Source organism: Pelophylax lessonae, assembly GCF_965119305.1.
Source record: "Pelophylax lessonae genome assembly, chromosome: 3".
NCBI lineage: Eukaryota > Metazoa > Chordata > Amphibia > Anura > Ranidae > Pelophylax > Pelophylax lessonae.
In genome coordinates, this window is record NC_138770.1 from 432,318,612 (window position 1) to 432,342,236 (window position 23,625).

General features: G+C 39.2%; 1 protein-coding gene across 7 annotated transcripts in view; it reads left to right on the forward strand.

The window, feature by feature from the left end:
* The window catches only part of EYA4 (EYA transcriptional coactivator and phosphatase 4), a 374,365-nt gene that overhangs the window by 72,415 nt on the left and 278,325 nt on the right, over window positions 1–23,625 (forward strand). For 3 of the 7 annotated variants that reach the window (XM_082249699.1, XM_082249701.1, XM_082249700.1), the window contains exon 3: window positions 10,739–10,870. The exons of the other annotated variants lie outside the window; for them this stretch is intronic. In XM_082249699.1, the coding sequence (XP_082105825.1) occupies window positions 10,739–10,870 (132 nt within the window). The remainder of the gene's footprint in view (window positions 1–10,738; window positions 10,871–23,625) is intronic. 7 annotated transcript variants of the gene reach the window in all.

A 23,625-nucleotide genomic window follows, 5' to 3' on the forward strand; every position in this document is an offset into this window, starting at 1 on the left:
TTCATGTGCAGGTTCAATAAAGTGTCCCGGTGCTACAATGATAAGCAAAGTGAAAAGTGAAATTGTATCCTCCACCTTATAGGTAAAATTCGCACTCACCAGAGCTATATGCTGTCAAAATTATAGGACAGCAATAGCATATATATCTGTGGGTCTCTCAGTCATGGAAAACCTTGAAGCTCGAACCAAACACTGCAGGAGTCCTCCTCCAGAAGGATGAACGTCTCAACATGCCACATATATGAATCCAAATAAAAAGGAAAGGCTCATAGTGTAGTAAGGATGTAAATAAAATTTAATAAAAACAACTCTAATAGAGATAAAGCACTGACTGGACAGTACAGTGTAAACCAGCAAGATCCGATGGTATAATACAAAGAGCAAACATGAACTCATCACTCACATCAAGAGCCACCACTTCGAAAATTGGAGTGGTGGCTGGACCTCAGGCATATATCTCCTGTACCATGCCCGCAGCCTCTGCATCATATGGACCATGCCCGCATCCTCTGCAATCTCCTGTACAATGCCTACAGCCTCTGCATCTCCTGTACCATGCCCGCAGCCTCTGACATCTCCTCCTGTATTGTGTCCGCAGCCTCTGACATGTACTCCTGTACCATGTCTGAAGCCTCTGACATGTCCTCCTGTACTGTGTTCGCAGCCTCTGACATGTCCTCCTGTATCATGTCTGCAGCCTCTGACATGTCCTCCTGTACCGTGTCCGCAGCCTCTGACGTGTCCTCCTGTACCGTGTCCGCAGCCTCTGACATGTCCTCCTGTGTCATGTCTGCAGCCTCTGACATGTCCTCCTGTACCATGTCTGCACAGCCTATGACATGTCCTAATGTACTATGTTTGCAGCCTCTGACGTGTCCTCCTGTAGCATGTTCACACAGCCTATGACCACCTCCTGTACCATGTCCACATGTTTACCACTTTTAACCGGAATTCGCTCCTATAACACCCTATGTGCTTTCATATATGTCTTATGTCACTATCTATATATAATACACTCTTCAAATGTGCTTTAACCACTTTACCGCTGAGTACCGTAGTACTACTGCGGCAAAGTGGCTCTTGTAGGTCTGACGACGTAGACCTACGTCGCCAGACTCCTCCCCCTGTAGGCGGCGCTCGCGCGCCACCGGAGGCGCGCTCCCGCTGTTTTCATTCACAGCGGGAGTCGGGCCAGGGGAGGAGCAGCGGCTATCGCCGCTGCTCTGCCCCGATCGTCGGGGAATCCAGTTTGGAGATCCGCCCGCCTGTGTAAACAGAGCGGGCGGATCTCCTCAGTGACAGGGAGTGACAGATCGGACTGTTCAGCATAGCTGGACATCCGATCTGTCCTTGTCTCACACAGTCACCTCCCCCCCCACACGTCAGTAAGCATCAGGCATACATTAACCCCTCCCTCTCCAATAAAATTAACCCCTTCCCTGCCAGTGTCATTTTTACAGTAACAGTGCATATTTATAGCACTGATTACTGCAGTAATGTCACTGGTACCCCCAAAAGTGTCAAAAATGTCAGTCAAGGGTCCGATCTGTCCGCCGCAATGTCGCAGTCCCGCAAAAAAAATCGCAGATCACCGCCATTACTCGTTAAAAAAAAAAACACCAAAAATGACATAAATCTTTCCCTTAGTTAGTAAACGCAATAACTTTTGCGCAAAGCATTCAAAATACGCTTATTGCGATTTTTTTTACCAAACATAGGTAGCAGAAAACAAATTGGCCAAAAATTTAAAAAAAATTAGATTTTTACATCTTTTTTGGGGGGAATTTCATATAAAAAAATGTTAAAAATATTGTTATTTTTCAAAATAAACGCTCTTTTTTTGTTTATAGCGCAAAAAGTAAAAATCGCAATTTGGTGATCAAATACCACCAAAAGAAAGCTCTGTTTGTGGGAAAAAAAGGACGTAAATTTAGTTTGGGTACGGCATCGCACGACCGCGCAATTGTCAGTTAAATTTGCACAGTGCCGAATCGCAAAAAGTGGCCCAGACGTAAGACAGCAAAATGCTCTAGTGGTAAAGTGGTTAAAATGCATGGTTTTCCCTTTTATGAACAAGAGCTGGTTTTTATTCCCAGTCCGGCCCTGCTTGTATTAATGGGACTTTTAGTGACAGCTAAGTGGAGTCACCTTCCAGGATGTAGCAGAGTTAACAGATTGCTTACCTTCAAATAGCTCTTATAGAGTACACTTTTTGACTCCTGTTGGCAAGATGCAATGAGCAAGATGAGAACCCAACCATTAACTTCCTTTGGATGATGTCCTTGACAAAATTTCTTACCTTTGCTTTTTTGCAATATGGGAGTTAAAAGTATATGCATAATTTTTGCATGCAGGATAATTATATTTTTGAAAGCAAAAGCTACTTCAAAATATATATTATATTTGAACTAGCTGTGCATTGTGTGTTGAACTAGGTCATTTTATAGATTCAAATGAAAATGTCTACACTAATAAAAAATGACAAAACCTTTCTTGGTAGTTGTAAATTCTTTACTGTATTATTTTGTCTTTTTGCTGCTTTGTTTATACATTTAACTTTTGATGTAATGATGTTTGATTTAGTTTAAATTGCTAAGGAATGCATTGGCTATAGAGCCAAGTAGTAAAAAAAGTTATACTAAATGAACATATTCCAAAAACCGCATGTTGTATTCCCTCTAATTAATTATTTTCAAGGGTTCCTCTTAAAGAAGAAGTCACATTTTTTTTTTTTTTTGTTACAGTATTCTGCCCCCCAGGGGACAAAGTACATATAGTAATTTGCCCTATCCTCCTACGTGTTGCAGTTAGCTCATGATGTCCACATACGCCTCGGCCACCCAACAACAATAGCTAGCAAGGTGATGTCTGCATTGATAGTTCCAAGAACTTTCCCAAGACAAGTTCCGGTCAGAGGAATCCAGGGGATGGGAGGGGTGGCATTTGAATCAGGGAAGTGCTTGGCGCCAGAGACCAGTGTCCGTTATCAATGGAACCATCTACTTGCTAGCTTGTTTTATCAGATGTCTGTGGAAAGAGGTGAAAGGGATGTCCTGTCCAACTAGTAATATAGCTGTAGTTCTATATACTACATCTATTTCTACCTCTGCATCCCTATTGGAGTGTACCTGTGTTGAGCTCTTACAAATCTGGCAGACATATAGAAGAGTTTAAAGGTACAAAATGCAATGGTTGTATTGAGAACAGGAAGACTACGCAAGTTTTTGAAGAGCTCTACACAACTGTAATCAACTATTTGGAAAAAAGGGAAAGTGAGATTGGAAATACCTAGACTTTTGAAAGCTGTCTCCTTGTGGTGCTGTTCATTTAGTGTAGAAGATGCTGATGGTCCTGAGTTGTTGCATTCCATGATTCATATGTGGTGGATTGGGTTATTTTGCCTTAGAAAATAGATATAGGTCTGATTTTGGTGCATTGTCGTGATTTGGCAGCCTACCATAAATTAATATGGCGCCTTAATGCAACACATGTTATCATACTTTGGGAAATTAATTATAATGGACTGACCAGGTGTGAAGGGGAGTTTAGTGACTGTTGATTATACTAAGCAAAGTAGTATGTTCACTTCACTCTTCTGAGCAAAAGCAGCATGTCCTTTTACTTCCCCTCTGACATTTCAATCCACTGCCCAGAGATTTTGAATTAAATGGACTTTATTTACTGAAAACCACTTGCACTGTTGAAAAGTTGTTCAGATAGGAAATTAATCCACTACTGTTCACTGCTCAAAAACTCACTTCAGTGAGGATAGGGGCACGGTAAAGAAAAAGATAGATTGTGGTGACAGGGGACTCAAGCTCCTGGGTTCATAATATTGTGGATCAGATGGGTAGATTGTTGAATAGGGCTGGGGAGGACCCAACTGTCATGGTTAATATTTGTACAAATGAAAAAGTTAAAAGAAGATGGAACATCCTAAAAATTACTTCAGGGACTTGGGTGTTATATTAAAGAAAATGACCTCCAAGGCAGTATTCTCAAAAATACTGCCAGTCCCTTGAGCCACACCAGAGGGGCAGCGGGAGCTTAAGGGAAATTAACAGGTGGCCGAAGAACCAGTGCAGGAAGGCAGGTTTTGGGTTCTATGGAGAACTCGGCTGTCTTTTTGGTCGGTTACTGGCTCTAAAACAGAGATGGACTGCACCTAAATGGTGAAGGTGAAGCTCTGTTGGGGGAGAAGGCGGCCAGACAATTGGAGAAACTTGAGAAAATTCAAGAAGACCAGTGCATATAGGCTGGCAGAATCCTTTTGCATCCTTAGAAAAAAAACAAGGGAAAAATATTGTGGGAATATCAGAAACCTTGTTTGACAGCTCAGGTGACTGGTGACTGTCAAGGGGTACTCCCTGTATCAGAGGGATAGGGTAAGTGGAAGAGGGGGAAGGGTGTGCATGTAAGTCAGGAGTGATTTGATAGTAAATATGAGTGATGACATTGCTAACAGGGGTAAAGGAAGGAGTTGGAATCCCTGTGGTTGAAGCTTCAAAGAAAAAGAAAAAACAAAAAAAACAAATGGTAAAGTCTTAGTGGGGTATGCTACAGGCCCCCTAACCTGAAGGTGGAGAGGAGTCTGATCTTCTCTTACAGTTAGAAATGGTGGCAAGGCCAGGCAATGTTATTTCCATGGGTGGGCTTAAATTATCCTGATATTGAATAGGCTGACAGAACTACTCATTCATCTAAGACTCTTTATTTCTTGAACGTCTTGGAGGATAATTTTGAATGTGTCAATTGGTGGATGCCCCAACTAGAAATAATGCTCAGCTAGACTTACTAATTACAAACAACACAAATCTGATTGCAGGTGTGTGGAAGTAAGGGATAACCTAGGAAATAGTGACTACATTAGTAATTATTGTGACTCAATAGTGTGGCGCAACACCTTCCAATCCCAAATTATGACCCTCAATATATACAAACAGTGAATATATAATCATATAAAAAATCCAAAAAAATCCAAACCAGTGTTCATAAAAGTGATAAGAAAAGCACCCAAGTGTCTTCACTAATTCTTCACACTTCTGTCCATCTTAATTAAAAAAAACACATGCATTTGCTCTATAATCCCCAATGAACTAGATCCTCAGAGACACCTCCTCAATCCTCCGTTCATTTGGGATGGCCGCCTCCTCTGCTCTCCAGTGTAATCAAATTCTCCTCATATGCGGCTCATATAAAACATAAAGGCACAGACATAGTGTACTCTGTTTCAAAAGTTTGTTAGTCCCCCCCCCCCAAAAGAATACACTTACAAATAATAAGGTTTCAAAGCAATAAATAGTACTGTGTTTAGGGAGTGTTTGATTACTTTGGAGAGCAGAGGAGGCGGCCATCCCGAATGAACTGAGGAGGATTGAGGAGTTATCTTTGAGAATCATCTACTGCATTGAGGATTATAGAGCAAATGCGTGTGTTTATTTAATTAAGGTGAGCAGGTTTTTTACCTAGTTATGGATATGCACAGAAGTGTGAAGAATTAGTGAAGACAAATCTAAAGAAAATTAATTAAGAAAATTGTATAATGTATGGCCAGCTTAAAAGATTGATCAAGGCAGCTAAAATAGACCACAAGAGACACATACTGTAGCAAAAGAGAGTAAAAAAGAAAAAATATATTAATAGGTAAAAGATGAGGTCAGGGCATATTAGCCCCATAAAGGATAATTGGTGGAAGTTGGTTACAAGTGACAAGGAGAAGGCACCTATATTGAATACATTCTTCTCCTTAGTTTTTACAAAGAAAAAGGAGGGGTATAATAAACATGACAGTATTTTTAGTTATGTAATATGGAATGTACCTTTTTGGTTAACAGAAGCCAGTGTTCTAAAAAGATGTGAAAATGGTAATATAAATATATCACCAGGACCAGATGGTTTACACCTAAGAAACCTCAAAGAACTTAACATGTTATGACCAGACCATTATTCCTACATTTTAAGGACGTCATACTGACTGCAATGGTATTAACTGATTAGAGAAAAGCTAACGTGATACCAATATTCATAAAAGGGCTTAGATATATATTTGGAAACTACAGTCCAGGAAGCCTAACATCAATAGTATGTAAACAATTGAAGGGAATGATAAGGGATTGTATCCAAACACTTGCTTATGAAATTAGTATCACTTACTCACAGTATTACTAGTAACCAACATGAATTTATGAAGCATCATTCTTGCTGGACCAACCTGTCACATTTTTTTGAGGAGAATAGCTGTAATTTGGATACAGGAAACCCTGCAGATGTGGTGTATATGGATTTTACCAAATTATTTTAACAGTACCCTCTAAATCAGGGGTAGGGAACCTTGGCTCTCCAGCTGTGCTGAAACTACAAATCCCATGAGGCACTGCAAAACTCTGGCAGCCACAGGCATGCCTTCTAGTAGATGACAGGCTCAACAAGAGCATGCAATGCCAAGCTGCAGCAAGCAAAGCTTACGGACTATTAGCATGCATTAAAAAGGGGATCTACCGAAGAAATAAGACTATAATTGTACCATTTTACAAAACTCTGGTTTGGCCACATCATGAGTATGCCATTGTGAGCTCTAGTCACCAGTCCTCAGGTAGGATGTGCTGGAACTGGAGATAATCTAGAGAAGGGCAGAAAAGCTAATAAGGGGGCTTGAGGACCTCACTTATGAGGAATGACTACAAACGTTTAGCTTATTCTCTAGAGAAGAGACTCTTTAGAGACATGATCACAATATACAAATAACTACATTGTGTTTCTAAAATAGGGAGAAATCTGTCTTAAGTCTCTTAAGAAGACATTGGGCCACTCAGTGAAGTTGCACTAGAAGTGGTTTAAACTTAAATTGCATAAGGGATTCTTTACTGTTAATGCAGTAAGGATGTGGTATTCCCACAGTTGGTAGTGTCAGCGGGAAGTGTTGATAGTTTAAAAAAAACCTTAGGATGTGTTTCTTCTCAAACACAATATACAGGGGTATGGGAAATGGTGTGACATATAGACACGCACACACACTCACATAGGTTGAACTGCATGGACAAGTGTCTTTATTACCAACTACGTAACCATCTCTGGAGGATACCCAAGGTATAATTTACCCCGGTTTAGAAAAGCTATTCTATACATTGGTGACCTTTGTAAAAGTGCCCTCTTACACTGGGAATCAGAGGAAAAGTTACCCTTTACATTAGTGGTCAGTAGGAGAAGCCCTCTTACATTATTAGGCTGTAGAGCCCAGGGTTCAAAGAAACCATGGCTGAGAAAGGCTGAAAAAGAGGTTATAACTAAACAAAATTATATACTACGAAATTTGCCCAACCTGCTATTGTGACAGTGATGGAGCAACAGCATGCTGATGAGTCTTTATTCAGTTAGCTTTGCTTTTTCCCCTTGTCTACATGTTCCCAGTGAGCACATTCCTACAGAAGCAGATTCTTATTGGCTTTTAGTGTTGATGCCCCCTATGTCAGTTTGAGTGCTGTTCTGCAGAAGGGTTACACATATCTACTTTAAGTCAAATTTAGACACTTGAACTAGTTGCTTTTGAAAATGCATATACAGTAGGTCTCACGTACATAGGTGCATGAGACTGTATGACATAAATTGTGGGCATACGTCTGTGCCCAGGAGACACAGCTGCAGAATACAGCCACCATGTAATGAATGGCTGTACTCTAGGTGTACATTGATATACTCTTTACATGCATAAACATGTGCATGAGAGTAAATCCCTGAATGCATACCAGCTGCAGCTGCACACTGAAGCTATGTCTAATGTCACCAAATTATCCCGGCAATGTACTATGTAAGGCTTTATGCACCTGTGTGATGCAAATGCATTTTTTTAAATGTAAAAAAAAAAAAAAGATGTGATGCTTACCTGGTATTTAGGGATTTTTTTTTACACTGTTACTGTTTATAAAACAGTATTGATCACTGTTATAAGCAATAGTTTTAACTGTCATGAATGGCTTTCATTCATGATAACTTGCTTACTATTGTGATCTGCAATTGGCTACAACTAATCACATGGTACAGGGTGTCAGGTACCATGTGATAGCTGTGGGCCAATTATAGCATCACAACAGTAAGCAAGCAGTCATGAAGGGAGGCCATTCATGACTGTTTTGTTTACATGTAATCACGTGATTGCTATGATTGGTTATGCAAGAAAGGAGAGAGCGGCGCCAGCTTAGTATAGTATAGTACAGTACAAGTTTATTTAACACTGTTAAAATTGGCAATCACATGATACCCCAGCCACTCACAGCGGCCCGGTACCAAGCACCATGTAGGGCACAGTGGTCATGGGCATGTGCGCCATGACGTACTGGTACGTTGCAGTGCCTGTAGCTGCTGCTTGCTCACAGTAAATTTGCTGTGGGTGGGTGGCTGGCAAGGGGGTTAAATATATCATCATCTATAGTACATAATATCATCAGAAGTTTCCAAGAATCTGGAAATATCCCAGTGCACAAATGACAAGGCCAAAACTCAATATTAGACACCCATGATCTTTGGCCTGCACTCTATTAAAATCAAGCAATATTCTGTGACGGACATAACAACATGAGCTCAAGAATACTGCAAAAAATCACTGTATGTGAACACAGTTTGCCGTTCCATCCACAAAGTCGCCTTAAAGCTCTATCATGCAAAGAAGAAACCATATCTGAACATAATCCATAAACTCCGCCATCTTCTCTGGGCCAAAGCTCATTTAAAATGGAAAATGTACTGTGGTCAGAAAAATCAAAATTTACATTCTTTTAGGCAACTATGGCAGAGACTAAAGTGGAAAGGGACCTTCAGGCTTATTATCAGCGCTCAGTTCAAAAGACTGCATCTCTGATTGTATAGGGTTCAACATGGAACATGGAATTGGCAGCTTGCACATCTGAAAAGGCACCATCCATGGTGAAAGATATATCCAGGTTTTAGAGCAGCATATGCTCCCATCCAGACACCCTTTTTTTAAGAAAAGGCCTTGCATATTTCAGGACAATGCTAAACGCATACTGCATGTATGACAACAGCATGGCTTTGTAGTAGAAGCATCTATGTACTTAACTGGCCTGCCAGCAGTCCAGATCATTCACCAATTGAAAATATTTGGAGCATCTTGAAATGCAAAATTTGACAAAAAAGACCCAGGACTGTTGAGCAGTTAAAATCCATTATTTGGCAAGAATAAGACAACATTCCTCTCCCCAAACTCCAGCAACTGGTCTCCTCAGTTCTCAGGCGTTTAAAGAGTGTTGTAAAAAGAAGGGATGATGCTACACCATGGTAAATCAAATAAAGAGATTATTCTTCCACTCTACAAGACTCTGGCCCGGCCACATCTGGAGTATGCTGTCCAGTTCTGGGCACCGGTCCTCAGGAAGGATGTGCTGGAACTGGAGAAAGTCCAGAGAAGGGCAACAAAAATAATTAGGGGAATGGAGGACATCAGCTATGAGGAAAGACTACAAGCACTGAACCTATTCTCTCTGGAGAAGAGACGATTGAGGGGGGATATGATATCAATGTACAAATACTGTACTGGCGACCCTAGCATAAGGAACAAACTATTCAGAGAAAGGAGATACAATAAGACACGTGGCCACTCACTAAAACTTGAGGAAAGGCGGTTTAACCTTAAAGTGCGTAAGGGGTTCTTCACTGTAAGAGCGGTAAGGATGTGGAATTCTCTTCCACAAGCAGTCGTATCAGCAGGGAGCATTGATAGTTTCTATTGGATGGACACCTTAAAGACCACAACATACAGGGGTATACAATGTACGGTTAAAAGCAAACACACACACACATCATAGGTTGAACTGGATGGACTTATGTCTTTTTTCAACCTCACTAACTATGTAACTATGTACCTATGTAAACATGGCCCTATTCCAAATTTTTTGAGAAATTTTACTGCCATCAATTTTAAAATGACCTTATTTTTTTCATAAAATGGTACATTTTCTCATTTTAAACATTTGACATGTTTTCTGTTTTCTATTGTGAATAAAATATGGGTTTATGAGATTTGCAAATCATTACATTCTTTTTTATTGTGGATTTTACACAGATTAAAAAAATGATGTAGATTAAACACATATTTATTATATACAGTGTTAAGACTGTTTTAACATTATACATTATATTGTTTTATTGCTTTCATTTGATTGTACTGCTGCAAAGCCCTGCTAACCTTCATTCTATCTGCAAACATCCAGTAGAGCAGATACATTTATTTTAATAAATTATTATTTTTAATTGTTAACCTTATAAACCTAATTTAAATGTACCCTGTGTTTCAATGGCTCTCATATTATTTTCAAGCCACGCCTTTGGGGGGAAAATCACATATAAATTTCAAAATATCAGTGTGAGAATAAAACCGCTTTTACTGTATTCCCATTACACGCCATACTGAAACATACCTTGTGTGTGCGTTTCATCAGTAAACCCCATAATGATAAGTCACCTGCTCACCAAAATTAATTTTCAAAAAATGTATGAACCTAGGGAAGAGGTTGGATTCTTGTGGTTGGAAATAAAAAATGTTAGTGGGTGTATACTATAGGCCCCCTAACCTGAAGGATGAGGAGGAGTCTGACCTCCTATCACAGTTAGGAATGGCGGCAAGGCTGGGCAATGTTATTAAAATGAGGATTTCAGTTATCCAGATATTGACTGGGCGGAAGGAACTGCTCATTCATCTAAGGCTCGCCATTTCCTAAATATCTTTCAGGACAATTTCATGGGTCTGTTGGTGAATGCAGCAACAAGAGATAAAGCATTACTAGACCTTCTGATTTCAAACAACACAGATCTGATCGCGGATGTGGAAATACGGGGCAACTTAGGAAACAGCTATCACAAGGTAATTACATTCAGTAGAAATCACGGGAAAACACAAAGGTAATACAAATACACTGAATTTCAAAAGAGCCAACTTTCCTAAACTGTGCTCTATGCTACTTGATAGCAAATGAACAAGGAACACTGAGGAAAAATTGGAGTGCTTTAAGAACATATTAAAAAAAGTATTATTCAGTGCATTCCAATGGGCAATAAATATAAAAGAGCTAAGATTAAACCTCGGTGGCTAAACTATAATGTAAAAAGTTATATAAAAGAGAGAAAAAAGGCCTTCAAAATATAAGGCTGAAGCGTCATTGTCGGCATTCCAACACTACAAGGAATGCAATAAGAAGTGTAAGAGCGCAATCAAAGCAGCTAAAATAGATTATAAAAGGCACATAGCAGAGGAGAGTAAAAAAAATCCCAAGACATTTTTTAAATATATTAACAGTAAGAAACTGAGGTCAGAGCATATTGGCCCCATAAGAGATGATGAAGGGAATTTGGTTGCAAGACACAATGAGAAGGCAACAGTTTTAAATGCATTCTCCTCCTCACAAAGAAAAAGGGGAATATAGTAACTAGGACTTTAATGTTAATAATGCTTCACAGAATGTACCCTTGTGGTCAACAGAAGCCAATGTCAGAAATAGTCTTGAAATACTTAACATAAACAAATCACAAGGAGCAGATGGCTTACACCCGATAGTCCTTAAGGAACTCAATCAGGTGATAGATAGACCTTTGTTCCTAATTTTTATGGACAGTTTACTTTACTGGAATGGTACCAGTGGATTAGAAAAAATCCAATATGGTACCAATATTTAAAAAAGGGCTGAGATATATACCTATAAACTACAGGCCAGTCAGTCTATCATCAATAGTTTGTAAACTATTGGAGGGAATGATAAGTGACTACAGTAAATCCAAGAACTTGCTGGTGAAAACTGCATTATTCTTCCAAGGCCAATCTGTTAACAATCTATGAGAAAAAGAGCTGCCATCTAGATAAAGGTAGGTCTGTGGATAAGATATTCCCTAGACTTTGCAAAGGCATGTGATACGATTTGGCATAGACGTTTACTTTACAAACTGAGGTCTGTCGGCATGGACTGTAGGGTATGTGCCTGGATAGAAAACTGGTTACAGGGGCGTTTGCAAAGAGTACTGATAAATAGTGAGCACTCAGAATGGTCTAAGGTTGTAAGTGGGGTCCCCCAAGGATCTGTCCTGTGACCAATTCTGTCTAATTTAATTATAAATTATAAAAAGGTTGGTTTAAATAGCATCTCAGTGTTTGCTGACGATACAAAGCTAAGCAGGGCAATAACTTCCCAAGATCTAGAAACCTTACAGGAGGACCTCAATAAAAGAATGGGTTGGGTAACTACATGGCAAATGAGGTTTAATGTTGAAAAATGTAAAGTAATGCATTTGGATGCTAAAAATATGAGCACAAGTTACTTGCTAGTTTTCTAGTAATTGATTCAGTAACGGCATGCAATGCCAAGCTGCTGCAAGCAAAGCCAGCAGAATATTAGCATACATTAACCACTTCAGCTCCGGAAGATTTACCCCCCTTCATGACCAGGCCATTTTTTGCGATACTGCACTGCGTTACTTTAACTGACAGTTGCGCAGTCGTGCCACACTGTACCCAAATAAAATGTATGTCCTTTTTTCCCCACAAATAGAGCTTTCTTTTAGTGGTATTTGATCACCTCTGCATTTTTATTTTTTGTGCTATAAACAAAAAAACACCAACATCTGTGAAAAAAAACAACATTTTTAACTTTCTGTTATAAAACATATCCAATAAACAAATGTAAAAAATCAAATGTCTTCATTAATTTAGGCTAATATGTATTCTGCTACATATTTTTGGTAAAAAAAAATCCCAATAAGCATATATTGATTGGTTTGCACAAAAGTTGTAGTGTCTACAAACTATGGGTTATATTTATGGAATTTGTATTTATTTTTAATTTTTTTTCTAGTAATCATGGTGATCAGTGACTTTAACGGGACTGCAATATTGCGACGGACAAATCGGACACTAGCTGACACTTTTTTGGGAACCAGTGACACTAATAAAGTGATCGGTGCTAAAAATATACACGTTCACTCTACTAATGACACTGGCTGGGAAGGGATTAACATCAGGCACAATCAAAGGGTCAACTGTTTGCCTAGCCTGTGTTTTTATATACAGTGTGGGGTGCTTTGCAGGAACACAGGATGCATGCCTTGCATACTGCCGTTCTGCCTCTGTACCAAATGATTGGCGGGTGATGGCGGTACATCGGTACCTGCCAATCTGTTCCCCCTGTAAATAATCATAGCGGGAGCGAGCCACCATGTGGCACGCATGTGGGCCTGCGACCTGGAAGTGCAGGATCACGTATATATATATATATATATATATATATATATATATATATATATATATATATATATAATCATATGCACAGCAGTCGCCCTGTAGCAGTATATCTGCTATAGGGCGGTTGGCAAGTGGTTAAAGAGGGGATTTAGACAAAAGATAATACGATAATTCTGCCACTCTACAAGACGCTGGTTCAATTGCATCTTGAGTATGCCATCCAGTTTTGGTCACCAGACCTCAAGAAGGATGTGCTGGAACTGGAGGGATTCCAGAGACGGGCAACAAAGCTAATAAAGGGACTAGAGGACCTCAGCTATGGGGAAAGACTACAAGCATTAAACGTATACTCTATGGAGAAGAGACGCTTGAGGGGAGATATGACAGCGATATACAAATACCTTACTGGAGAATCTAGCATAGGGAAAAAACTTTTTAGTGGGAGGCAGATTAAAAAGACACATGACCATTCATTGAAACTGGAAAAGAAGCAGCTTAACCTTAAACTGCATAGGGGGTTCTTTACTGTCAGAGCTGTGAGGATGTGGAACTCCCTTCCACAAGCTTTAAACTTTGATATGGGGATCTTACTGATCTCAACAAACAGGGATATGGGATTTAATATTGACATAGAATCACACACCACAGGTTGAACTGGATATACTGGTGTCTTTATTCAACCTTGCCAACTATGTAACTATGTAATATGCTTTTTGTGGCATTAGAATCTCACAGAAGCATACTTTTTTAACTTCAATTTGATTTGATGACAAATCTTTGGGTGAATATATCTAGATTACACACTGGGAGACACAGCTAAACCTGCCTTGTACTGTCAATTAGCTAATGCTAGATTACAATGTTTTTCTTAAATAACAGCCGGTCTACATTACAGTTTATGCTTTGTGCTTAAAATCAATTTAATTCAAAGCCTAATTGGGGCAGTAAAAAAAAGAAAAAGTTAAAATGACCCCCTGCCACCCCAATCTGATTAATAATATATTGCTCATTTTTCTAGAAGGTAAGTTTACCTATAATCACAGTCCCAAGGACTTCCTTGCCACTGGAACCAGCTGTAGCGAATGGTTCCTTGAAGTCATTCTTCTTACCGGTCTCGAAAAGTCTTGTTGACATCTCTCTTCCCGATGTCATTGCCCCTGCAGTGTAATCAAGATGGAATGTGGCTGCTGGTAGGACCGCTTGCCCACATTTTAGAGCTGGAGAGCAGAGGTAATAAGGTATTAGTGCGTTTTAGTCCATGCCCTAAAAAAAGGGGAAATATATTCTTAATCAACTAAAAATGGTCCTGCATTGTATGTGAGGATCCCAAGAACCTGCCCACATACCGAGAGCATCAGAGAGCAAAACAGAAGGCTGCCAGGAGAGCAAGGAATTTGATAAGTAGCTGTCCTTGTTCATTAGCCCATTGATGAAACAAGGAAAGAACTCTTTGCAATGCGAAAAGTGGGGTGGAAGTGCACTAAAAGCTGTTTTTTGTTCAGCTTTAGGGTGTATCTAGGCTACACAGTACAAAATCATAGTGTGGACTTTTTTTTACATCACAGTTTAGCACTTTCATCCCACTCCGCAGAGCATATAATTTTTTTTTGGGTGACCCCTAAAGACTCCTTACTTTGATGAGAGAAAGTGGGTACAGGATGACATATAAAGAACTTGCTATTGTTTCACATATATTTATAAGTAACCCAACCATGGCACTACCTGCCTAGATTTTGCATGTTTTCCCTGTGCCTGCTTGAATTTCCCCTGGGATCTCCAGTTTCCTCCCACACCCCAAAGACATGCTGGTCGGTTAATCAATTGCTGTCTAAATTGGCCCTAGTATGTGTATGTATGAGTGTAAGGCTCATACACACTTGGCGCAAATCGAACAAAATATCCTCAGATTTTTCTCTCTCTTGCTCAGCGTTCATTACCGTTTTTAGTTGACGTTTGTTCCTAGACTTTCGGGTCGTCAGCAACTTCAGATCATGTGCGGTCTTTCGTATCCGATTTTTCGTGGACGTACTACATACACATTAGATGAAAATTGATTGTGCTGGGGACGGACAATAAACATTTTGCTGTTTGTCTCTCCGTTTTTTTTTTCATTGAAAATGTCGGCACTAGCCGAAAATCGTACGATTTTACCTCGGACGGGAATTTGCAGCAGATTTTCTACTAGTGTGTACCCCACTTAAGTTAGGGATCTAAGATTGTAAGCTCCTTGAGGACAGGGACTGATGTGAATGTACAATATAGATGTAAAGCACTGCGTAATTGTTGGCACTATATACTGTAAATACCTGTAATAAATAAATAATAAATAAATATCCTTATACAGTCATATGAAATTCTGTATGCCATTGTAATGAAAATTTTAAGTAGCAAAACTAGTTTTAACGTATGAAACAAACTTTTGCAAATTTGACAAATTTCTATGTATGACTTTATTAATAATGTTTAAATATATGAGTAGTTAAATGAGTTTCTACTTTTTTTCTTGCTAGCACTATGTCAGTTGATGTACTGTGCTCTCAAATGCAACATGAGTGTAGCTGTTCTTAATTTAAGTGACGGAAATGACTTTAGTTCCCCCCAAGAGTTTCCATATACCATGTTCTCTCTTTAGAATAGAGTGCTTTGTCACTAAATGAAAAATAGGTACACCTTAAAGACTGTGTGTTTGGTTTCACTGGAAGACTGTGCCAAATATGATAAACTCCAAGGCTGAGATTTGAAATCTACTGTATAAATGAAAAAGATTGGTCTGACAGATTTTGAGATGTATGCAGCCAAGAATGTACTTCTGACCCCTCTTAATGCTTTTGCGTAGAGGATTTAAGTGCTTTCTGCCAAGTATTTTAATAGTGCATTAGCCTGCTCTGTTTCCTCTATAAAATAATATATTAATTTCATATTAAAATTTCTGTTTATCTAGGGAGTTATATTTTTATATGCAACACAAGCAATAGGTAAAACTATTGATTTTTAAGACACAAGAGAATTGATAATAGAAAAACATACGCTGAATTTTGATGTGATAATATGGCAAATGCTTCCCTGTTTTATCGCTGTTGATACGAATGTTATGCAATATTCAGTTATACTTTTATCTCTGGCAACTTAATTTGTTAGACCACTGCAGCTTAAAGCTGAACTACACTGCATATGAGCATCAAAAATGCTATTTAATTCATTTTTTATATTCAAGGCAAACTCACCTATCCATGTTTTCATGCTTTATTTTGCTGAGAAATCACTTTGAGAAACAACTCCTAGCATTTCTAGCCATGGCTGTCTTAAATAAGGGTAGATAATTCATGTAGCATTTATTGCCTGGAGTCCATCTGTCCTTAGCTCAGGCATGCAAGCAGGAGGGTTTGCTCAGCTAAGAAAGTTCCTCCTCTCCACCTGAAGACTCTTGGTACATATGACATTATTTGCCCAGGCCTGAAAAGCAGGACGTAACTGAAGAAATGCAAAAGAAAGTTTAAAACAAGTAAATATGATATATTTTCCTACCTATTTAAAAATGCTAGCAACATAAGGATGTTGACTGACAGAGTAAAGTTCCACTTTCAACACACAATCACATACTGTATATACATTTTCAGGCTGCAATTTATGCTACAGGTATAAAAGTATATATACAATATATTGCTGAGTACACCAAATTATATCTCAAGAATTTTTTTTTATTTTGTTAGATTAGCAGCTATAAGACCTCATTTTACATGGCCCGGAAAAAAATGGCGTATAGAAGCCTTTTTTAATTATGGATCTGGCTATGGGGCCAAATGCATAGACATGAGCTACTTTCAGGTCCGTACCACAAAATCCAAAAATCTGCGTCTAACATGTGCTTTACCCACTTGCGCATATAAACTCATGTTATGTACACGCGTTTGTAAGTATTTTACTAATCATTACACAGAAAATGTTCTCCTAGAAAACACGTGTTAAAACATCAGTAATTTTTTTATGACCTTATGAATGAAGCTTAAAAGTGTATCCAAAGCCACAACATTTTTTTTCCATTTTCGATAGAGGATGGATAGAGGGTGGAAGGATAAAGCTCCTGGGTATCTGACTTGGTGGCCATTGTCAATAAGACTGAAAGTGAGGGGAAATCCTACATTTTAAATAGTTTCCTGAACAGGAATATGGGTGGTAAGTCTTCCAATTGTGACAATTGTTCCAGAAATAACAACTTACCTAACCTTACCTTGAAAGTTTTTCATCTCCCTTCCTATTGTGTCTATAGGACTGTAGATAAAGGGAAATCTCCTCAATGAGACACAAATGGCAAACACTAGCATTTGTGTTACAGTATAAATGTGAGGGGTGTACACATGTATAATAGAAACATAGAAACATAGAATGTGTCGGCAGATAAGAACCATTTGGCCCATCTAGTCTGCCCAATATATCTGAATCCTATGAATAGTCCCTGGCCCTATCTTGTATGAAGGATAGCCTTATGCCTATCCCATGCATGCTTAAACTCCTTCACTGTATTTGCAGCTACCACTTCTGCAGGAAGGTTATTCCATGCATCCACTACTCTCTCAGTAAAGTAATACTTCCTCATATTACTTTTAAACCTTTGCCCCTCTAATTTAAAACTGTGTCCTCTTGTGGTAGTTTTTCTTCTTTTAAATATGCTCTCCTCCTTTACCGAGTTGATTCCCTTTATGTATTTAAATGTTTCTATCATATCCCCTCTGTCTCTTCTTTCTTCCAAGCTATACATGTTAAGGTCCTTTATCCTTTCCTGGTAAGTTTTTTCCTGCAATCCATGTACTAGTTTAGTAGCTCTTCTCTGAACTCTCTCTAGAGTATCTATATCCTTCTGGAGATATGGCCTCCAGTACTGCGCACAATACTCCAAGTGAGGTCTCACCAGTGTTCTGTACAGCGGCATAAGCACTTCTCTCTTTCTACTGCTTATACCTCTCCCTATACATCCAAGCATTCTGCTGGCATTTCGTGCTGCTCTATTACATTGTCTTCCCACCTTTAAGTCTTCTGAAATAATTACTCCTAAATCCCTTTCCTCAGATACTGAGGTCAGGACTGTGTCAAATATTCTATATTCTGCCCTTGGGTTTTTACGCCCCAGGTGCATTATCTTGCACTTATCCACATTAAATTTCAGTTGCCAGAGTTCTGACCATTCTTCTAGTTTTCCTAAATCCTTTTCCATTTGGCGTTTCCCTCCAGGAACATCAACCCTGTTACATATCTTTGTGTCATCAGCAAAAAGACAAACCTTACCATCGAGGCCTTTTGCAATATATCACTTATGAAGATATTAAACAAAATTGGTCCCAGTACAGATCCCTGAGGTACCCCACTGGTAACATGACCTTGTTCTGAATGTTCTCCATTGACTACAACCCTCTGTTGTCTGTCACTCAGCCACTGCCTAATCCACTCAACAATATGGGAGTCCATGCTCAATGACTGCAGTTTATTGATAAGTCTTCTATGTGGGACAGTGTCAAAAGCCTTACTAAAATCTAGATATGCAATGTCTACTGCACCTCCACCGTCTATTATTTTAGTCACCCAGTCAAAAAAATCTATAAGATTTGTTTGACATGATCTCCCTGAAGTAAACCCATGTTGTTTTTCATCTTGCAATCCATGGGATTTAAGATGTTCCACAATCCTATCCTTTAATAGGGTTTCCATTAATTTGCCTACTATTGATGTCAGACTCACTGGTCTATAGTTGCTCGATTCCTCCCTACTACCTTTCTTGTGAATGGGCACGACATTTGCCAATTCCCAGTCTTCCGGGACGACTCCTGTTACTAATGATTGGTTAAATAGATCTGTTAATGGTTTTGCCAGCTCACCACTAAGCTCTTTTAATAATCTTGGGTGTATCCCATCAGGACCCTGTGACTTATTTGTCTTCACTTTAGACAGCAATCTTAGAATGTCTTCCTCTGTAAAGACACATGCATCAAATGATTCATTAGTCATCCTTTCAAGTGGAGGTCCTTCTCCTTCTTTTTCTTCTGTAAAAACTGAACAGAAGTATTCATTAAGGCAGTCAGCTAGCCCTTTATTTTCTTCTACATACCTTCCGTCCTTTGTTTTTAATTTAGTTATTCCTTGTTTTAATTTCCTTTTTTCATTTATATATCTGAAGAATGTCTTATCCCCCTTTTTCATAGACTGAGCTAGTTTTTCTTCTGCCTGCGCTTTAGAAGTTCTTATAACTTGCTTGGCCTCTTTCTGCCTAATCTTGTAGATTTCCTTATCTTCATTGCTCTGGGTTTTTTTATAATTACAAAATGCTAGCTTTTTATTTTTAATGATTTGGGCCACTTCTGCTGAGTACCACAGTGGTCTCTTCCTTTTTTTGCTTTTACTGACAAGTCTAATGCAATTTTCTGTTGCCTTCAATAATGCACCTTTTAAGTAGTCCCATTTCTCCTGGACTCCATGTAATCCGTTCCAGTCTGATAAGGACTCATTTATGACTAATTTCATTTTTGAAAAGTCTGTTTTTCTAAAATCTAAAACTTTTGTTTTTGTGTGGTGTGACTCTTTCACAGTTCTTATATTAAACCACACTGACTGGTGATCACTAGATCCCAAGGTTTCGCCTACAATGACATCATATACCGAATCCCCATTTGTGAATACCAGATCCAAAATGGCCTCCCTCCGGGTTGGCTCCTCAACCACTTGTTGCAGAGACAACCCCAGTAGGGAATTTAGAATATCTGTACTCCTGGTAGAACTTGCTATTTTGGTTTTCCAGTTTATATCTGGAAGATTGAAATCTCCCATAATGATAACTTCTCCTTTCATTGTCATTTTAGCTATTTCTTCAACTAGTAGATCATCTAGTTCTTTAACTTGACCAGGTGGCCTATATATCACACCTACACGAGTTACTGCATGATTAGCAAACTGCAACGTAACCCAAACTGACTCTATGTTGGCCTCACCAACTTGTATTAGGTTAGATTTAATGCTATCTTTCACATACAGGGCCACTCCTCCTCCTTTCTTGCCTACTCTGTCTCTTCTGTATAAAGAGTACCCTGGTATGGTTATGTCCCAGTCATTTCTTTCATTAAACCATGTCTCCGTAACAGCCACTAAATCTACATTCTCAGATTCCATTATTGACCCAAGTTCATTGATTTTTTTACCTAAACTGCGAGCATTTGTAGACAGGACTCTGAGCTTATCATTTCTTAACCTCTGTGCTTCTGACCTGTTCTGGCATTGTTTCGGGGGGCAATTGGACTCTTGTATTTTCACTCTTTTGCCCCCCCTTCCTAGTTTAAATACTCTTTCGCAAATTCTTGGAGTTGTTCACTAAGTACATTTGTTCCTTTGAGAGAAAGGTGCAAACCATCTTTTTTGTACAGTTCCTTTCTATTCCAAGTAGAGCTATCATGAGAAACAAAGCCAAATCCTTGCTCTTGACACCATTTACTAAGCCATATGTTGAACTCCTTTATGCGCCTCTGCCTATCATTCTGAACATTATGCACAGGCAGAACTTCAGAAAATGAAATGGTGGATGCAAAATGCTGTATGTCATTTCCAAGTGTGATAAAAGATTTTTTCACCTCTGACATTTCATTGCAAGCCAGGTCATTTGTCCCTAGATGGACAAGAACATCCACGTCCCCTTCCTGCTTTGCTTGCTTAACAATATTAATAATACGTCTTCTATCTCGCCTAGCAGTAGCACCAGGGAGACATCTCACAGAACCATTTTCTTTAAGCTCCACACTTCTTATGATTGAATCACCCAGCAACAGCTGCTTCCTTTGAGACTTCACTTTATCTTTTTTTGTATATAATGTACATGTATAATGTGTGTGTCTTTTTTTTTTTACCCTATAATATCAGGCTTATTTTTTTTTTAATACTGTACTGTAAAATGTCATATTTGCAGACAACAATTAAATCTCTAGATTAACTTTTCTCATTTACAGCATCTAGGTTTCTTGTGTTTTTTTTTTTTAACAAACTGTTGTGTACAGCTGCAAATCTAAAGCCCAAATGAAACCACACCGTTGAATGACTCAGAAGAGTGACTTGACCCCTCTCCTTCTCTAGGACTTCCAGAAATGGCTGCAAAAGCAGAAGCTACCGCTGTGACTTCTGTTTAGAAAATCCTAAATGTTATACAAAAACAGCATTATGGTTACATCCTGTGTTAATTTTTTATATAAAACATCAGTTTAAAACTTGAAAATTTAAAGGAAAGAAATAAACACATTAACACTCAACTCTGGAAATAAAAGTTTTCCCGTGCTGTGGGACTGTGCCCAAACTGCACGGGTCAAATGCAAATTTTTTTTCCAGGGGATTGAAGAAAGCTTGTACACACCAGATCCTCCGATCCACCTACAAACAGCATTCCCCCACGATCCGGGGGTGGCCTGTTCCTGGTGTCCTCACGTCCAGAGCAGGTCTTTGGGCATGATGACATCAGGAACGGTCCACTGCACAAGACCGCTAAACTGCAGGGGGGCAGGAGCCACAGGGACCACTCCTCTGCAGGGAGAATTGGGGGATTAGGTAAATATATCTCCTTTCTACAATCCCCAACAAGCAGTTGACCCATGCAGAGCCCCACTGCATGGAAAAACTTTTTTTATTGCCTGGAATTCAGCTTTAAACCAAAACTATTGGTTTTGGGTTGATGTCAGACAAGTGATTATGCTGCTAGAAACAAATCATCATTGGCAGGATTTGCTCTGTTGCTAGCCCAAAAACTGCAGAATCTCTATAGCCTGCAATGATAATAACATCGTGGAACCTCAGCTACAAAGGGAATAATTCCATGGGGACAACCAGGCAGCCTATTAGTGTTTCTGCCGCTGGGGGTTTAGTCAGATGCTGGATCACTATCAGCAAAGTTGCCCATCTGACATCAGCCTTATTATCCCCAGTAAAAATAATTAAGCACCTATTAAAGAGTAGTAGTGTGTTTTCAATTAGAGCCACTGCTATGTTAATTTTTCTAAAAGTTCTAATCACTGTGTGGTATATCACATTTTATCTGCACAATGCTCTTCTATCTAAGGGGTTCATGTGTTATTAAATACCCTTTTTTGCACTCTAAAGCTGGTCATTATGTAACAATAGGATGAAACAATATAACAATAGTTTCTCTGAAAGCATCTTATCTTTCAGAAATCAGTTACACTAATAGGAAGTTCAGTCACTAATTATGCAATAAACTGTCAGAAAATCCAACTAAATACATCCGAAATGTTGTGTTAAATGATTGTATTTGAGCAAAAAATTGCATTAAACAACAAAAAAAATCAATGGTTTTTCATTCATACATGGCCAGCATGGTGGCCAAAACTGACAATTGTAGAGAGTTTAAGAAGTTGTAAAGTCAGAGGTTTTTTTTTTTTTTGCTTAGATCATTCTTTGCATTAAGATAAAAAACCTTCTGGGTGTGGCAGCCTCCCCAGCACCCCCTAATACTTATCTGAGGTCCATCTTTATCCATGGATGTCCACAAGTCCCTCAGGCATCTGGGACTCTCCCTACTGATTGGCTAAGACACAGCCGTGGTGCCATTGGCTCCCGCGGCTGTCAATCAAAGTCAGTTAGCCAATCAGAAGAAATAGGGGCTGAATGCCAGCTCCATGACTGAATGGACACAAGGAGCTGCAGCTCAGCTTGGGTGCCCCCATAGCAAAGTGCTTGCTGTGGGGGCACTTGTCAGGAGGGAGGGGCCAGGAGCAGCAAAGAGGGACCCGAGACGAGGAGGATCCGGGCCACTCAAGACCATGGAAAACCAACTGCACAGAGGAGGTAAGTAGAATATGTTTTTTATTATTTTTTTTTTTTAAACGAGACTTTACAATACCCTTAAGGGTAACCATTCATGAGCACTCTATACTTGCCAACACTCCAAGACTCACTTCCAGTTCTGGAGACTACCATAACCCAACTAGCAGTGCTAGATCCATTGCAGTGCATAGTTCTGCTGAATCATGTACATTGATGTGCTTGAACTGGAACTAGTACCACTTTCTAGGTTGGGCAGTGGAAGCCTTCAGCACAGCACAGTGGGAGCCACAGAAAATCCGGCTGCCCTGACAGAGTCCCTTCACCAAATGGTCACTTATGCTTTTAGCTTTGTGTACAGATAAGGGGCTATTCCCTGGCATCCGCCCCCCCCCCCCCCTTAATTTGTATATATAATGTAATGGCAATCTTTGCATGTTTAGGTAACCAACTGTGCATTTTTTAATACTTAGATACCCCTCTGTTTTTTGCCTCAGAGGAAGATCTTGGAATGCAATATGTTTAATGTCCGTACAATAAAGTTACTATTTCAGTATATACACTTATATGGTCATTATTAATAATTTATACTG